At 45.5% G+C, this 18,764-nt stretch overlaps 1 protein-coding gene across 2 annotated transcripts in view; it reads left to right on the forward strand.

Annotated features, from left to right (window-relative positions):
- The window catches only part of ABCA4 (ATP binding cassette subfamily A member 4), a 133,600-nt gene extending 123,519 nt beyond the window's left edge, over nt 1–10,081 (forward strand). The window contains exons 45-50 of one of the 2 annotated variants that reach the window (XM_033195736.1): nt 921–1,055; nt 1,810–1,913; nt 1,987–2,079; nt 4,763–5,012; nt 6,706–6,792; nt 9,675–10,081. In XM_033195736.1, coding sequence (XP_033051627.1) covers nt 921–1,055; nt 1,810–1,913; nt 1,987–2,079; nt 4,763–5,012; nt 6,706–6,792; nt 9,675–9,680 — 675 coding nt within the window. In that variant the 3' untranslated portion in view covers nt 9,681–10,081. Of the gene's footprint in view, nt 1–920; nt 1,056–1,809; nt 1,914–1,986; nt 2,080–4,762; nt 5,013–6,705; nt 6,793–8,840; nt 9,625–9,674 lie in introns of those variants that run through there. The other variant, XM_033195735.1, reaches the window with a different exon arrangement.
- Nucleotides 10,082–18,764: the final 8,683 nt, after the last annotated feature.

Consider the following 18,764-nt stretch of genomic DNA (forward strand, 5'->3'; position numbering starts at 1 on the left):
AAAAATGGAGCTTACATTCTAGTGGGAGGGATAGACAATCTATAGATAAATAGGTAAAATATCCAGTGCATTAGAGAGTGAAAAGTCCTCAGAGAACAGTGATGCAGGGAGGAAGTGTTGGGGTAGGGTTTGCACTTTGAGGTAGGGTGGCCCAGGGAGAGCCTGCAGAGGAGAGGACCTGAGTGAGGAACTAGAGGTGAGAGAGGCAGCCACGTGCACACCTAGGGAGGAACATTCCAGGCACAGGGGACTAATACAGAAGGCAGAAGCATGGTGAGCTTGTCGCCAGTGGCTTCCCTAGATCCCTTCCTGCGCATGTGCACACACACCTGGTGTCTCTGTCATCGTTCCCTCGCAGCACTGTCATGATCTGCCAGTATTCTGTTTATTCTGACTGTCACCTCCCCGCAGTCTGAGGACAGCGGCAATGGCTGTGTTCACATTGTTCTCCAGTGCCTGGTTCAGTACCCAGCGTATGGTCAGTGCTCCATATGTATGTGTCGGATGTACACGGCTTTGGGTGTGACCCTCTTGAGGGGTGGGATCAACAGGTCTGGGACTCACCATCTTCTCAAACAGACCCTTCCTCCTCCACTCCTAGCCATGGTCCAGGACGCTGGGCGAGACCCACTGTCTTGCTGTTTGTAAGGCTGAAGGCCATTTCCCAGGGGGCTACACCCAACAGGTGCTGAGCTGACCGGGCCACCCTCGGATCCAAGACACAGAGTGAAGGAGCCCCTGTCTGGTGCCTGAAGCACATGCCGGAGGACAGGAGCCGACAGGAGCCAGCAGGAGCCTGTTTCAGCCTAGCTGGGGCTTTCATTCTAGAGGCATGAGATCTGCGAGCCCAAGGCTTTGAACTGGGGAGGTCTGGGGTGTTTGCTTGTATTCTCCAAATGGCATTTCTTTCTCTTCCCTAGGTTGCAAACTGGAGTATTAAGAGCCTGGGCCTGACTGTCTACGCCGACTGCCTGGCTGGCACGTACAGTGGGGGCAACAAGCGGAAACTCTCCACGGCCATCGCGCTCATTGGCTGCCCGCCCCTGGTGCTGCTGGTAACTGCGGGCTTGGGCCGCCCCAAGGGCTTAAACCAAGTGCTGCGTCTCTCGGGTTGGGGAAATAGGTTCTGGGTCGACAGATTTAGAAACTGCAGCAATTCGGCTTTAGTCTGGACTGTTTCCTGTGTTGCTCATTTTGAGCACTCAGCCCGGTGTTTGGTTCACACAGTTCTGGAGAAAAACAAGTCATGGCACAGCCTTGACTTGGGACTGTGCACATCCTGCGTTCCCAGGATGTCTCCCGTGGGCGGTGGGCTCACAGCTGGGAAGTTTAGCCGGTTCGGTGGTGTGTCGGTGTCTGGTCCCCAAACAGGAGCACTGAGCTGGGTCAAAGGCTCTTGAGCCCGGCCAGGCCTGAGGCCATGCCCACGCAGTCCAAGGATCATGAGGGCACAGGGCACAGGACATAGCAGGAACTAGGAAAGTGACCTGAGTGATCTCCCTGCCACCCGACAAATGTATTTGCAGGATTTTCTTTTTTTGAGGAGAATTCTGTCATTGCCTTAGTCCACTTTAATCCCCTCGCGGGCTGAAATGGGCCCAGGGTGGACACTATGCTTCTTTATTCTTTGATACACCTCCTCCCTTCTGTACCCTACACGAGGGTACCCTTGTCTTGCTCAAGTGAGGGGAGTGACTGTGTGCGCCATCTGTCAGCTCATCCTCCTCAGGGGAGCCAGCCCAGGAGGAAGCAGTCATTGGAAGGGCCAGCTCCCAGCCTGTGCTCCCTAACCTTCTCTCCACCCCCCAGGACGAGCCCACCACAGGCATGGACCCCCAGGCACGCCGCATGCTGTGGAATGTCATCGTGAGCATCATCAGAGAAGGGAGGGCTGTGGTCCTCACATCCCACAGGCAAGAGATTCCCAGGGCTGGGGAAGGTGGGTGGGAGTCCTCTCCTGCTCACCTCCTCTCTCCTGCCCCACAGCATGGAAGAATGTGAGGCGCTGTGTACCCGGCTGGCCATCATGGTAAAGGGCGCCTTTCGATGTATGGGCACCATTCAGCATCTCAAGTCCAAGTAAGCAGATGGCAGGGCATGCCCCTTGTTGCCTCTGTGGATCCAACTGGATCCTGTGTTCTCCATTGACACTTGGAAGAGTCCTGCTGCCCCGTCATCCCCTGGGGCAGAGGCAGGTGGTGGCTGGGCCTCATTCTCCAGCAGCAGATGGAGAAGTCCATTATGCTGATAAGAAACTCCTCTATATTGGCCTAATTTCCTGTGGTTGAAGACTCGCCCAAGTCTCTGGATGGGGTGTCTGATCAGGACACATGCAGAGCCTGGCTGGGATGAGGGAGGGCCACTACCACTGCCTCAGTATTCCACCACTTATCCCAACAGATCCAGGACCTGTGGCTTATTTAGTAAGAGTCCACTCCAATGTAGGAATGGTTAGGAGACCAACTGGCTTGAGGACCCATTTTTGTTTTTGTTTTTAGAATATTGTATGCTTTTGAGTTTGAAAAAAGACCATATGTTATACGACAAACCAACAATGCCAGTAATCTTGAGTAGGATTATCCTTACCCTGTACCCACACATTGTAAACTATTGTAGATAATTCCTTATTATTAAGAGTTTGCATGCCAAAGCTAACAGTTTAAGATTATCAGCACATTGCCATGCTCATTCACATTCTGATAAGCTTTATGATCTAGAAAAGAACAGAGTTACAATTATTCACTTAGTTAACAAACACTTATTAAGAGCTCAGAATATAAGTCACTAAGCTGGTTGGTGGAGGAACAGCACATAACCCATCTTATCTATGCTGAGGTGCATAATCCTGATGCACCCACGGGAGGGTGTTGCACAGAAAATGTCATCCTTTCATATGTGTCAGAGCAGATAAATGACTGAGAGAAAGGTCTAATAGATTAGCTGCTTGTGGCAAGTGGACCTTTGACCCATGATTTATTGAGCAACTACAGCTTGGACACTGCATAGATATCTATAGAAATAGCAGCATGTCAGGTCACCAGACCTGTGTCAGCAGCTTCCTGTGTCCAGCTGCTGGAGAAAGGGAAGTTCTCCTATTCCTTTCCCTCTAACTCCTCAATATCTGCATGATAGAGGAGGTGAGAGAGGAGTGTTGCCTGCGTGGAGGGATGGCGAGTTTTCTGGAGCTGAAAGGTGAACAGCATATTACTGCAGAGGAGAACAGCCCTAGACCATGGAGGGAGCTTTGGAGTCAGTTATGACTGACACAGGATACCAAGGCATAGGGTACTGACACCCACTAGCCGTGCACACACTCTCTGGTGGACCATCCCTCATCCAAGTGAGGGTAACCAGCCATCTTGCTGAGGGAGGAAGAAAGTACCAATGGCCTAGGCCCTAACAGCTCCATTTGCTTCGGGAAGCTTCCTCAGGGAAGTGCTGCCTTCCCAAGCCTTTGCTCCCACCTGGCCCATCAGCCCTTACCACCACTCAGTATACACTGGTCCATGTGTCTTTATGGGCAGTCTTGGGATCCCCATACTGGGCTAAAACTACCTTTGATGGTCGGGTGCAGTGGCTCACACCTGTAATCCCATCACTTTGGGAAGCTGAGGCCGGCGGATCACTTGAGTTCGAGACCAACCTGGCCAACATGCTGAAACCCTGTCTACTAAAAATACAAAAATTAGCTGGGCATGGCAGTGTGCACCTGTAATCCCACCTACTCGAGAAACTGAGGCACAAGAATTGCTTGAACCCAGGAGTTGGAGGTTGCAGTGAATCGAGATCACACCACTGCACTCCAGCCTGGGTGACAGGGCAAGACTCTGTCTCAAAAAATAAAATAGGCTGGGTGCGGTGGCTCATGCCTGTAATCCCAGCACTTTGGGAAGCCAAGGCAGGCGGATCACTTGAGGTCAGGAGTTTAAGACCAGCCTGGACAACATGGTGAAACTCTGTCTCTACTAAAAATACAAAAAAAAAAAAAAAAAAGCCGAGTGTCGTGGCAGGCGCCTGTAATCCCAGCTACTCAGGAGGCTGAGGCAGGAGAATCACTTGAACCCAGGAGGCGGAGGTTGCAGTGAGCCAAGATCACGCCGCTGTACTCCAACCTGGGCAACAGTGAGACTCTGTCTCAAATTAATTAATTAATTAATTAATTAAAAAATAAAATAAAACTACCTTTGACTTCAGCAAGTACGATTGTCCCACATTACCATGCAGACATTTGACCTCTAAAAACTGGTATCAAATGATTTCTCCAGGGACTATCATGGTTTTTCTCTCCTAGTTTTCCTATGTACTCAGGTCTATGGTATGGGCCTTTAATCCCCAGTATTTCTTTTTTTGTTGTTCTTGTTTGGGTTTGTTTCTCGTTTTTCAGTTTTTGTTGAGACAGCGTCTCACTCTGTCACCCAGGCTGGAGTGCAGTGTCATGAGCGTGGCTCACTGTAGCCTCGACCTCCTGTGCTCAAGTGATCCTCGCGCCTCAGCCTCCCAAGTAGCTAGGACCACAGGCATGTGCCACCATGCCCTGCTCATTTTTGTAGAGACAGGGTCTTACTTGTTGCCCAGGCTTATCTTACACTCCTGAGCTCAAGTGATCCTCCTGCTTCTACCTCCCAAATTGCTGGAATTACAGGTGTGAGCCACCAAGCCAGGCTTAATCCCCAAAATTTCTGATGAGTCTACTCCTTATTTTGGGATTACCTTAGGCCCAACCACTAACAGAGGCCTGTCCTGCACTGTGTGCATCCCCTAGATTTGGAGATGGCTATATCGTCACAATGAAGATCAAATCCCCAAAGGACGACTTGCTTCCTGACCTGAACCCTGTGGAGCAGTTCTTCCAGGGGAACTTCCCAGGCAGTGTGCAGAGGGAGAGGCACTATAACATGCTCCAGTTCCAGGTCTCCTCCTCCTCCCTAGCGAGGATCTTCCAGCTCCTCCTCTCCCACAAGGACAGCCTGCTCATCGAGGAGTACTCAGTCACACAGACCACCCTGGACCAGGCAAGTTGGCCCCGGGGCACCAAGAGCTGAGCAAAGACTGGCCCAGAACATCCAATGTGGGCTGGAATTGCCATAAGAGGGAGGCATAATATTCCCGATTTTTAACAAACTCTTGCCCTCTGTTTATTGGGGTAAAAGGTGGTATATCAGAAATTGTTTTCTAACAATATTTTTTAGTCATCAGGAAACTTCATTGATTTTTTTTTTTTTTTTTACATTATCCTTCCCTGTGATCCTATGGTGTGTTGTTTCATTCTTGCTGGTTTCTGGTGGTGGTTTTTCTTTCAACTCAGCTTTATTGATATGTAATTAACATACGATGGAACACAGGCTCTTGCGAGGCCAAGGCAGGAGGATCACTTGAGCCCAGGAGTTTAAGACGGGCCCATGCAACAAAGTGAGATCTCGTCTCTACAAAAAAAATCAGAAAATCAGCCAGGCATGGTGTTGCATGCCTGTGGTCCCAGCGACATGGGAGGTTGAGGCAGAAAGATTGCTGGAGCCCAGGAGGTCAAGGCTGCCATGAACTGTGTTCATACCATTGCACTCTAGTCTGGGTGACAGAGCAAGCTCCTGTCTCTAAAAAGCAAAACAAAACAAAAACACCAATTTTAAATGTACAGTTTAGTGAGTTTTGATAAACGTGCATTCCGTGTGTAGTTTTTTAAGATGTAATCACATTTTTTATTGCGGTAAAATATAATAACATAAAATTGACCATGTCAACCATGTTTAAGTGCACAGTGCAGTGGTATTAAGTACATTTACATTGTTGTGCAACAATTACCACCATCCCGATAGAACTCTTTCATCTTGCTTCAGTGAAAATCTGTGCCCATTAAACACTAACTCACCACTTACTGCCCCCCCTCGCCCTTGGCAACTACTGTTCTACTTTCTGTCTCTAAGGCTCTGACTACTATAGTTACCTCATATAAGTGGAATCATACAGTGTTTGTCCTTTTGTGTCTGGTTTACTATGTGAGGACTTAGCATAATATCCTCAAGGTTCATCCGTGTTATATCATATGCCAGAATTTCCTTCCTTTTCCAGGCTGAATAATACTCCTTTGTATGTGTATGTGCTACATTTTGTTCATCCATCTATTCATTCATTGATGGACATTTGGGTTGTTTCTGGGTTTTGTGTTTTTATATATGTTTGTTTTAAAATAAACATCTTTAAAGAAAGTTAAGTAAAGCAAGGAAAATGGAAACAGGGAAGTCTCCATTTAACCCCTGAGGAGCTGGCTCATCCACACCTTCTCATCAGCATTAAGCAGGGGAAGGCACCAGCAGGAGTCTGGGCCACATGCACACTCAACGAGGAGCCAGATAGGGATCAATGACTTTTTTTTCTTTTTTTTTTCTTTTTTTAGTTAGAGGATTAGGATGCTGCTAGCTAAGAATCTGCCTTGCCTTGATGACCCCAATGTCTGGTGCCCAAGTCCCTTGAGTCCTCCAGTGGGAACTCCTGTGGCATCACTCGGGAGTCTAGTCTAAGAAGATAGCGCTGACCAGGGCACAGGTGGCCAGGCTTCCGTGGGTGGCCAGCCTCCCCTGGGAAGCACACGAGCCATACCAGCTGCGCTGTATGTGAATTGTGGAAAAGAGAGAGCAAAGTGGGTAGGTGGGTGTAGGGTGCTGTTTTCCTGGAAATATCGACCTAATCTTGCTCTTCTCTTACCTCCAGGTATTTGTAAATTTTGCTAAACAGCAGAATGAAATTCATGACCTCCCTTTGCACCCTCGAGCTGCTGGAGCCAGCCGACAAGCCCAGGTACCCCTGCTGCTTACGCAGTCCACAGCTTGAGGCAGCTCCTCGGCTCAGAGCCCAGCTGGTTCATTGGGCTTGGGTTGCTTCAAGGCCTCAGATATGCCTCCTACAGAGAGTCCCACCCATACCATGGTCCCTACCAAGTCACCACCACATCCTCATCACATCCTTGCTAAGTCCCTGCCACTGTCCCCCTGTTCTGTGCTGAAGAACTTTTCATTCAGTAGCTGTAGGGGTTCCTGTTGTAATCAGGAAACCATTTGGATAGTATGGGAGAGCATTTTTGAAAAGAACTTTCCCATGTTTTTGCTTACAGCAGAAAAGCTTGGATTTGGGGAATAAGGAGCAGAGAAGGTAATAGAGAATATTAGAATGTTTTGGCTGCTTGACATCTATGTCTGGACATGTGTTTGAGTTTCAAAGGAAGAGACTTAATTGGCATATCATTTCAGTGGCAGACACATTTGGTTAGATCAAGGAATAGCACCTGTTGTAGGAAGGGGGCTCTTAGTTCTTTACAAAAAATCAAGAAGAGGGAGAAAGAAGCAATAGGAGGTATGTCTCCTGGCTTGTGACAACTCTTGGAATAGGTGCTTGCAGGTTCCTGCCCTGATACAGTGCCCATGTAAAGAACACACCACCCAAGAAGGAGAGAGCTAGAGCAAGTACTAGAGGAGGCACGAGCATCCCAATGCTTTGGCTTAAGCCTGGGACTGTAGAGGGATGAATTAGCCGCTCTCTTCTGACTTACCTGGAGAGTAAATCAAATCAAATCAAATCAAGAAGCAAGGATGTGCAAAAGCCTTATTTCCCCATAAAGTTTTTATTCTGCCCAGTTTCTTGATTGCAAGAAAAACCAAATACAGCTAATTATTGAAACACTGCTGTCCAAAGCAGTGCTTGTGATGAATTTTTTCGCTTCCTCTTGACCAGCAGAGACCTAATGGCTACTTGGCAAAATTGACTTTGTCTTCCCACCCCTTACCTGCCAGAGGGCCCAGAAATGCCTAAGTAAAGGCTCCTTTAGATAGGGAAAGGTTGCTTTTACTGAGATCTTCCAGCCACTGATTCCCATTTATAGATCTGGTGATTGCTGTTGACATCAGTTGAAAATTATTTTTGAAAACCACTTGCAGTCATGAATCCTTTTTATAACTCTGTAATTCAGAATATATAATTGGGTAGCAAAATTGTTTCCCAGAATTACCCAGTGGTCTCCCCACCCCTTCCTGCATGTTCCCTCTTAAAGGACTAATCCCGCATCACCTCTGGGCCAGGCAGAACATCAGGGGTGCTGATGATCTATGATCTACAACAGTTAATTCCAAACTTTTACCCCTTATTGGGTGAGATCATTTTTCTATTGTGTTTTTTACATTTTTGTTCACAAAGATTAGAAAACCTGCAACACACTTATTGGCATATTTTTATGATAATTTTCATCCAAAACCTAATTCTGACTTTACAACATACTATCTTTACAAAGGTTGGCGAAAATTCTTTCATATAGCATTGTATATGTCTGTCATGAAGTAAAATATAGTAATTATATTATTGTTTACATGATACCACCTCAAAATAATTTCCTTTAAAGTACCCTTCAAACAAGAAAAAGGTAATTTCTCTCAAGAAGTTCTAGAGAGAATTTACAACTTGCTCCTAAGCAAATGCGAGAACTTCAGGAAGTTCATGCGGCTGTTGGCTTGACAACTCCAAATTGTGAGCCAGGACCACGCGGATATTTATCTAGAAATCAGCATATTAGATTATCAAGAACACTTTTACTCTACAAAGGACTCCATCTTGGAAAACATGTTTTGGGATAAGGTCTTATGCAATCTTACACTCTGTTGTTAAAACTGGTGAGGGTCAAGATTTTAATAAATTAAGTAGGTGACAGATGATCGGACAACTTAGAAACATCCTAAATAGGTTAATAATTGTGTGACCGTAGCATGTGCATTCCCAAATTAGGAACAACTCAGATCAATTTCTAATCCTTATTCTTACACTGTTCCAGGTCCCCCGTATAACTGGTATCTTTCTATTAGTTTCAGAAGTTTCTGAAGTACCCTCAGCCTTGATGGGGATCCTCGCACCACCTCAAATCCTGTTCTCAGCCCTAAGTACTGTATTAGTCATCCTCTTAAGGGGATATGTGATTTTAAATCAGATAACGGATAAACCACATTTCGTCTAGACTGGTCAGGCCTTTGTCCAATCCCCTCCTCACCCACACTACCCCAACCCCACAGCGGGCATTGGTTCAGGAATTCAACCCACACTCTGTAGCTGGAGACAGTGTGTCTCCAGTTAAAAAGGTCACCTTGGTGTCCACTTCTCAAGGAACATGGACACCTTTGTTAATCAAAGCGCAAGCTTTGATCTGGAGCCTAATATCCTGCACTCCAGCTCTCATCTCTCCCCTCCCCCAGTCACATTTTCATGCTTCCCAGAGCCACCCCTACAGGAAGTGGTCAAGGGAATTCTGTACCTCAGGGCTGACCTAAATCAAGATTTCTTGGCTTTTAAGATAATGGTAACTTTCTTAAGCTAAAGAAAAGCCCCCAAAGACCCCATAAGAGCCCTTGGAAACAGCACCATGGATGTAGCTTCCCTCTAGGATGTAAGCATGTATGCACACATCTCATATGTGTGAGTCTTTGTAACAAATGCCTGGATCTTAGAACCAGGGTGACCTGATTCATAGATTTCATAGAGAAGGAGAGAAAGATGGCCCATAACCCAGGTGATCTGACGGAATCACAGTGCCCTCAGCTGAGTGCCCTTCAGAGACTGACAACTGTTTAGTTTTGAAATCTAAAAGTAGTCACACCATCTCAGAAAACCAAGATGACGCGAGTCCATGTGATCTCATTCCACAGGACTGATCTTTCACACCGCTCGTTCCTGCAGCCAGAGAAGAACTCTGGGCAGCTGGAGGTGCAGGAGCCTGTGCCCATATGGTCATCCAAATGGACTGGCCAGCATAAATGACCCCACTGCAGCAGAAAACAAACACACGAGGAGTGTGCAGCGAATTCAGAAAGTGGCTCTTTCAGAAGGAAACCGAAACTGACTTGCTCACCCGGAACACTTGATGGTGAAACCAAACAAATACAAAATCCTTCTTCTCCAGACCACAGAGTTAGAAACCCCGGGCCATCCCACTAGCAGCTTTGGCCTTCATATTGCTCTCATTTCAAGCAGATCTGCTTTTCTCTGTGTTTGTCTGTGTGTCTGCGTGTGTGATTTTCATGGAAAAATAAAATGCAAATGCAGTCATCACAAACTGTCCTAATCCACAGTCTCCCTGGTGTGCACCACCTAGTATAGTTTTAGACATTCTTTAGGTGGGTGCATAGCTCTTTGTCAGTCCCATGCACTTCTGTGAGTGTTACTGCCTCAGGACTGCTCGTTCTGGCAAGATTCTGCAACACTAGGTTAGAAGTGAATGGACTAGTCTTAATGTTCCATGTCAAGTCTTTGTAGAGTTTGAAGAAAACACCCAACTAGTAATGCCTATAAACATTATCCATTGTCAGCTGGGTATTACCGACTTTAAGTTTCATGTCTGTTTGCCCAACTTATTTGAGTGTTTACCTCACAGGTGTAATCAGAACAGGAGACAAAGAGGCATGGACAGGCGAGAGTTGGTCCTTGGTTGGACCTGAGATCTGACAGGACTTTGTAACCATTTGAAGATGTCAGGACCTCATTGACATGCTGCTGTGCCATTTCCGCATTGCTACCATGTGCATCTTCTGCAGTGGTGTTAGAAGGGAATGAAGGCCAGGCGTGATGGCTCACACCTGTAATCCCAGCACACTGGGAGGCTGAGGCGGGCAGATCATGAGGTCAGAAGGTCGAGACCATCCTGACTAACACAGTGAGACCCCCATGTCTACTAAAAATACAAAAAATTAGCCGAGCATGGTGACACATGCCTGTAGTCCCAGCTACTCAGGAGGCTGAGGCAGGAGAATCGCTTGAACCAGGAGGCGGAGGTTGCAGTGAGCTGAGATCGTGCCACTGCACTCTAGCCTGGGCGACAGAGCCAGACTCCATCTGGAAAAAGACAAAAGAAAGGAATGAGGATGGACATCTAGTTCACATAAATGCTCACCGAGATTCAGAAAATAATCATTTTGAACCAAACGTTTCCAAAGACTTGTGGATGAGGAGAACAAGTGGGTTTCCTTGCCAGGGCAGTCTCCCTCCATGACCTAGAGATGGGCTTCTTCATAAATATGCTTTCATTATATTGAGGATAGACTCCAGAGTCGGGGTGAGGGAAGACGGAAAGGGGAGAGATGCTGCGGCCCAGGAACTGTGGCTGAGAAGAGGATGAGGAAGAAAGTGAGCACAAGGTGCTAAAATTTTTGTTTCAGCAAGAAGGGTCCTGTGCTCATTTAAAGGCAGACAGAGGGCAAGGGCTACACAACTTTAAGTCCTGCACACCTCCTGACTTGCCACTTTGCACCTACTAGATGCTAGGCAAATAACTGCCCATAGAGACTATACAACTACTTTGGTAGCCCCACAGCTTCATCTGGTTTTGACTTTTTCCTTTAACTTACCAATGACCAAAACTGCAAGACCATTTTAGCTAGGGCTAGGAGAGAGGTTGGGAAAGCCCAGCACACTGCTTGCATCACACTGCCGCACCCTGGCTGGTCTCAGAATTTAAATTAGCAACTACAATATCACAGGAAAGAAGACTACACTCTTTGGGGCTGCTTAGGAAAAGAGAAGAAAAAAAAAAGACTATGTAGAGTAGGGGAGGTGGTTTAGCAGCCATTCTGTTTGGCTGTGAGAGATTCAGAAAGGCATCATGAACTGAATAGAGTTGGATGCAGGTAAAATCTGCACAATCCCTTAAGGAAAAAATCTCAGTTTACCTTTTGTCTTCACTACACCTGAGGTCTGTGTCTTTTCATCCTGTTTTTTCCAGCTCCTGGCACACAGAATATGTTCAACTAATACCCACCAAACCGAAAACCTAGCAAACTATGAAAACCCAGCAAGAAAAATAGACAGAAAATAAGTGGGTCCAAGAAAATGATACCTCCAAAAAGCAGCAAAGGGCAAGTGGAGCAGGAGGATGCCGTGCTTAAAAAATACCCACAGGCTGGACACAGTGGCTCATGTCTAATCCTTGCACTTTGGGAAGCTGAGGCAGGCGAATTGCCTGAGCTCTGGAGTTTGAGACCAGCTGGTCAACATGGTGAAACCCCGTCTCTACTAAAATACAAAAAAAAAAAAATTAACCAGGTGTGGTGGTGGGTGCCTGTAATCCCAGCTACTCAGGAGACTGAAGCAGGAAAATTGCTTGAACCCGGGAGGCAGAGGTTGTAGTGAGCTGAGATCGTGCCACTGCACTCCAGCCTGGCAACAAAGCGAGATTCCGTTCAGAAAAAAAAAAAAAACAACAACAACAACAAAAAACAGCCACAAAGCAAAGAAGAGGCAGCAAAGCCACAGCTTGCTTGGGTTTGAAGAGGGTTAAAGCTGGAAGCTTGGCCCAGATCTCCTGAGAATGTGTGACTCTACTGAAAGATGCCCCAGTCTGTTCATAAGGGAAATTTATGAGGAAAAGGAGGAGGAAATGGAGAGGGTCAGTTCAGAAAACATGGCCAGTCAAGAGATGCTCCAGGCATATGATGTGCTGCCAGAATTTCTAAGTTTCCAGTTCTTCTTTGGGAAGCTCAAGATTTTGGAATAGCTGGGATAAAAAGAGAAATCTCTTTCAACCTGAGTGAAAAGCTAGCTCTCCTGAAGAGATGGGAAGAGAAAAGTGGGGCAGAGAACCCCTCGGCAAAGCTCTGGGCTTGGGGCGCAGGGTCTCTGTGACAGCCTGGGCACCTTCACTGTGGCCAGTGAGGAGGAAGTTCTGCACCAGCAGGCCTGTGGGGATTATGGGGCAAGGGAGGAGCTTTTCCTCTAGAAATAAAGCAGCCTCACCCTTGTGGGGTGGCTGTTTCAGGCACCAGAAGGACTCAGCCCGTGGGCCCCAGCCACCTGGGGCTTCGTTTCCTCAATGCAGCATTTCAATGCCTAAGCAGGTGCCCTGAGCTTAACAGTTCATGACTCCTGATGATAACAGGGGAGGATTGCTCCACATTTTGTCCAAGGTGATCGTCAAGTTGGGGAAAGCATAAGCACTGGAATTTTCAGATTCATAAAGCCCTGGGCTTGTAGAGTTGGAAAATACCTCAATATTCACAAATTAAGCCTTTGTGGGATTGTTTTGTTTCCACTGGTTTAATAGAAAAGGAAAAGCACATTCCAGAAAAATTCAATGGCTGGGTAGGCCATCCAGCCTTCCCTGCAGCCCCACTCCACTGCCGTCCTCCTTAAGTGGCTTCATTCTCCCAGGGCTAAGCATCCATAGGTCCCAGGGGACATGCCCACTGGACCCAGAACTCTGCAATTCCCTGTCCAAATGAGCTAAAGCCCACTTCTAGGGCCTGTGTGAGCTGAGTCCAGGCTGGTCCCGGATCGTGCTGGCTAATGTCCACCCATGGCATGCGAGGCCACTTGGGAAAACAGCAGAAGGAAGAAAAGGGGAGCGAGCCATGGGAAAGTGGGCTGTGCACCACCACAGGCCAGTGTGGAACTCCAAGGAGGCCAAGAAGATGACATTTGAACCCAGGGCATTATGGAGGTGGTTATTTAGCAGTTTGTTAGCTTCGTTTGTAACTTCAAGCACTGAGACACAAATGGCATGAGGACCCCCAAGGCACTCTACTCAGGGCCCTTCCTGCAGCTTACCATGACACACACTCAGCTTCCTGAGCAGCTGCCTCATGTCCAGGCTCAGATGTGCACATCCCATGAGACATGCTTTGCCCAGACCCAAGCCTTCTTCTTGGTTTTATACTTTAGTACATTTCATAAGAGACCACAGATTATTGTAGCTAAATCCCACAGTCTTGAGTCATGGTGAGTTTCAGGGGACACATTTCATTCATAAGACACTGCATAGCACCTGGTCAGACAACATTCCAGGCACACAGCCTAGCCCTGGTGCAATTCTTGTTTTCCACCAGAGCTAGGCAGCCTCTTTGGTCTTGAACAATACCGATTTCCATGTTCATCCTCTCACAGCTGCCAAAGAAGCAAAGGAGTAAGGGGGAAAGGAGGGGAGAGAGGAAACAGTGCAGAAGAAGGTGAAAAAGCATCCACTACTCCATATTCTGGGGACAAAGCAGAGAACAAGACACAGGCTCTGCTTTCATGGTGTTAACATTCTAATGCAGCAGTCAGCACATTTTTTTTTTTTTCTGTAAAGGGCTGGATAGTGACTATTTCAGACTTTGCAAGTTGTACAGAGTCTGGTTGCAACTACTCAGCTTGGCTGTGGTTCCCGGAAGCAGCTATAGACAACATGTAAGGAATGGGCAAGGCTGGGTTGGGCTCATAAGCCATACTGTGCCGACCCCTGTTCTAGGAAGTAAACAGATTAATGTAAAGGGACATCAGAGACAGCGTCAGGTGACTTTTAGGGACCCCTCCCCCATTACCACTTGTTACATTTTCTGTTTTATAGTAGGAACTGCAAGTAACTCTAGTTTAGCTGGGACAGCAGATGTTGAAAGATAAATTGAAGGTCAGAGAATGGGGACAATTTTAAGCTCAGAAACTATAATTTTAGATCTTCATTGAACTAAATCAACAGCTGACAGCAGCCAGCCTGCAGGAAGGTGTAACGAGCCTGGATTTTTACCTGCTTCTCCCATCAGCTGCACTTCATGTAACAAGATGTTTTATAGGTACAGCGTCAAGTCCCACCTAAACTAACAGGAGCCTGAGGGCTCAGCTCCAAACATTCATGATCGTTCCCTCAGCTAAATGTCTACAGAGCTCTATAGAAACAAAACAGCAAGGTCAGTAGGTTGATCACTTTTAAAATGCGGGCTCTTGGGCAAAAATGTCAGGGAAGAGCCAGGAAGTCCCAATTTATTCATAGTCCCCGCTTTGGAGAGGATTCCCTATTTTGGAGTGTTCAGGGGTATTTATCGCTATAAAGGTGTAGATGATGAACTTTGAAAACTACAGGATGGTAAGCAATGATAAGGTAATGTTATACTTTTTGTTATTTTAATTGTCCTCACTTTCTGAGATCCTGAACTGATGAATTTTCCTGTTTCAGTTGTAGGCATGACTCTTCTCCTGTCCTGAGAGGCTTAAAAAAAACCTCAGACTCCTTCTCTTCCACATTCTTCACCCCCTGTATTCTACTACTTGCCAAATACAGCTTCCAACACCACAAGGTCATTCCCGAATACCCCTTTTGCCTTACTTTTACCACTGTCCTTTCTCTGATAGAGGCCTTTATTACTACTTCCTGTCTGGGCGATGTTCCAGCTCCAAGCCTGGCCTGGCCTCTCCCACATCCACTGATACCAGTCTGCTTCTTAAAATTCATCTCCTGAGGTCTGTTTGGTAACCACGATTGAACCCTTACTATTAGCCAGGCACTGTGCTAACTGCCACATACAATAAAAGTCCCCAACATCACTCTGGTTGGGAAGCTGTCTCAGAAATAGATGAGGTCAATGCAGTAGGGAAAGGGAGGGAGAGGGGATAGGAGAAGGAGAAGGAAAGAGGAGGAGAGAGAGATTGAGAAAATATGAAAGAATGCATTATAGGAGCCCAAAAGAAGCACACTCAACTAGCAGGAAGTGGGAGGGAGTGGGGAAGACTTCCCAAAAGGATCATTCACCGAAGTTCTCAAGGGTTCCCATAAACTGCAGAGTTAAGTGCAAAATCCTCACTTTGACATTAAAGGCCTTTTATGATTTGGCCCCAACTTACCCTTCCAGCTTGACTCCTTACCAGTCCACATATGAGTTATAGTCTAGCCAAACAAAACCCCTAAATTCAACCCTGATTTTCCTGTCCCTGTCTTTAATTATTCTCTCCCCTCTCCCTAGAATATCACTTTTCAAATTTGTATTCAGTGTTAACAACTAGTTATTTACATGAAAGTATTTAAAAAATTAAGTTAGTTCTATCTCATAACATACACAAAGATAAGCTCCAAGTGGATTAAAGTATTCTTTTTAAAAAATAAGAAGTCATTTTATGTAATAATTTTTAAATTGTGAAACAATCACAAATTTACAAGAAAGTTACAAGTATAATATAATTTTTCAATCATTTGACAAAAAACTGCCAACCTGAAGCCTCATAGTTTGTATAGTTTGTCTATTTCCTACAAACAAGTACATTCTCCTACATGATCACAATACAGCCATCAACAACAGTAAATTAACATCACTACCATCTAATCCTCAGACCCCATTCAAGTCTCAACAATCATCCCAATAATGTCCTCCTCTATAGCAAAATGATCCAGTTCAGAATCACACGTTGCATTGAGTTGGCTTGTCTTTTTGATCTCCTTTAGTTTGGAACAGCTTCTCAGTCTTTTAACGATGAGAGGTCAGTTATTTTGTAGTGTTCTTCAATGTGGGCCTGTCTGATGTTTCTTCATAATGAGATTTATGTTATGTATCTTTGGCAGGAATATCTCAGAAGCAATACTGTGTTCTTTCCATTGCATCCTATTAGATGGTGTGCACTTTCAACTTGACCCATTACTAATGATGTTCACTTTAATCGCTTGATTATGGAGGTGTGTGCAGGCTTCTCGTCCACAAGATGATTCTCTTTCCCTTTGTAATTTACAAGTATTTTATTTACATGTATCTATTTATGAATTCATGGCTTCCTATTATATTCAATGGGTTTAATTCTTTACTATTTAGCTTAATGTCCAATTTGTCCCTTATTTAGCTAGTAGAAATCCATCAGATGGCTCTTGTGTCCTTTTGATGTGTTTCACATCATTCTTTGAGCACTTACCTGCTTTCTGGCACAACAAGATAGTCCAGGTTTATCTCACCCATTTCCCCAAGGGCCCTGGTTCTTTTTAGGGAACATACTATTCAGAAGCCAACATCTAGGCTCTCTTAGTGGACAATTAGAGAATATGTATGTATGTACATATGCATAGATATAGATATATATGCAGTCATATCTATATTTATTTCTCTATATATTAACATATACATCAACAATCACGAGGTTATGCTGATACCTCCGATTCCAATACAACATCACAGCATTTACTTTCATTTTTTCCTTCCACATTTTCAGCTCCCTTCCCTGAAAAATTGGCTCCCAATATCTTTAATATATTTATACACACATTTACTTATATGATAGATCCCTCTGGATATAACACATATCCCATCTCCACCACTGTGATCCTGCCTACCTTCCCCAACAAGAATCTCACCTGACACTACCAGGGTTCTGATACCCACACTTTCCTCCCCCTGCTCAGGCTCTGACTCCCCACCCTGGGCCACTCCAGCACACAGATACCCTCCTCACCCTGCCTGGGGTCTGGTTTCCACCTTCCTACATGGATGCCCTCCTTGCCTTGCCTGGGCTCTTACACCTGCTCACAGCCCCTGAGGCTCCCCTGAGCCCTACCTGGGTACCTACCCAGCTCCCTAACACCTAAGAGCCTTAAGAACGATCTACTCAGAAAGAAAGGAAACAGAAGAGGGAAAGGAAGAATACCCAAGACCACTTTTGAAAACCAAAGTGGAAAATCATTAGAAGAAAACATAAGATACTGTTTTCATCATGTTGAGATAAGAAAAGTTTTCTTAATAATGTTGGTTGCTAACACCTAATGAGTGCCAGGGACTCATGGCACTCGTGAGTCAACTATGTGCCAGGGACTGTTTTAAGCACTTTATATATTTAATTACATAATCCTTACAGCTACCTAATAGGCAGGAACTATGATTATCTCCATTTAACAGATGAATGAACGGAAACCCAAAGAGGTAAACTTGACCGAAACTGCACAGTAAGCCATGGGGCTGGGATTTAAACCCACATGGTCTGGCTCCAGAGCTTATATTCTTACTCACTACTCCATACAGCCTCTCCAAAGACACATAACAAAACATGCACATGTGCGCACACACATACACATACACATACACATACACACACACACACACACACCCTGTAGGGGAAAAGATTCATTAATTTGAGTACATTAAAATGAAAAACCTCCACAAAACAAACCACACTCTAAAAAATAAACACAGACTGCAGACAGGAAGAAATTATTTTCAGTGTACATCATGAAAAAAGAATTAGTATTCTGATAGATGTAAAAAAGACAAGTAACCCAAAGACAAATGAGCAAAGAATACAAATAGACACTTCACAGAAGGGGAAAGTCAAATAGTCACTAAGCATGTGAAAAGATGCACAGCCTCACTAGTAATCAAGGAAATAAAAATCCAAATAACAATGGGATACTATTTCACACCTATCAGGTTGGCAAAAATCAGAAAGATGAATGCTACCAAATCTGTCATCATCATGGAGAATTGGGAACTCTCACTACTAGTGGGCATGTGTGAAGAGGGTCCCCAAGACCACCCTTATGTTCAGAGATGCATATACTAGAGGGACTCACAAGACATGTTCAGAGATATGCTAGAGGGACTTAGAAGATTCAGTATATAAGTGTACTCATGGCTAAGATGTATTACAACAATGGAGTAAGAATACACAGCCAGATCATAAGGGAAGAAAACATGGAAAAGATCTGGTGGGATCCATGCACAGGCTCCTGTATGCTTTCCCCTCCCATGAGGGATCACATAGAGTGCATTCATTTTCCAGTGGTGAAAATGCGGCAACGGGTGTGTGATGCTTCTGCCCAGGGAAGCCCATTAGAGACTTGGCACCCAAGGTTTTTATTGTGTCACATAAGCACACTTTAACTAGCATGTTTCAAAATTCCAGACTCCCAGAAGGAAAGGAAGGGCTCAGCATGAACCACATTGTTTCCACAGTTTAGGCACAGTAAGCCATGCTTATCCATTAAAGAACAATAGGAACACTCCAGAAACCCAAGTTCCCAGATGCCA

This window comes from Trachypithecus francoisi, unplaced genomic scaffold (assembly GCF_009764315.1).
Source record: "Trachypithecus francoisi isolate TF-2019V2 unplaced genomic scaffold, Tfra_2.0 Lachesis_group5, whole genome shotgun sequence".
Lineage (NCBI taxonomy): Eukaryota > Metazoa > Chordata > Mammalia > Primates > Cercopithecidae > Trachypithecus > Trachypithecus francoisi.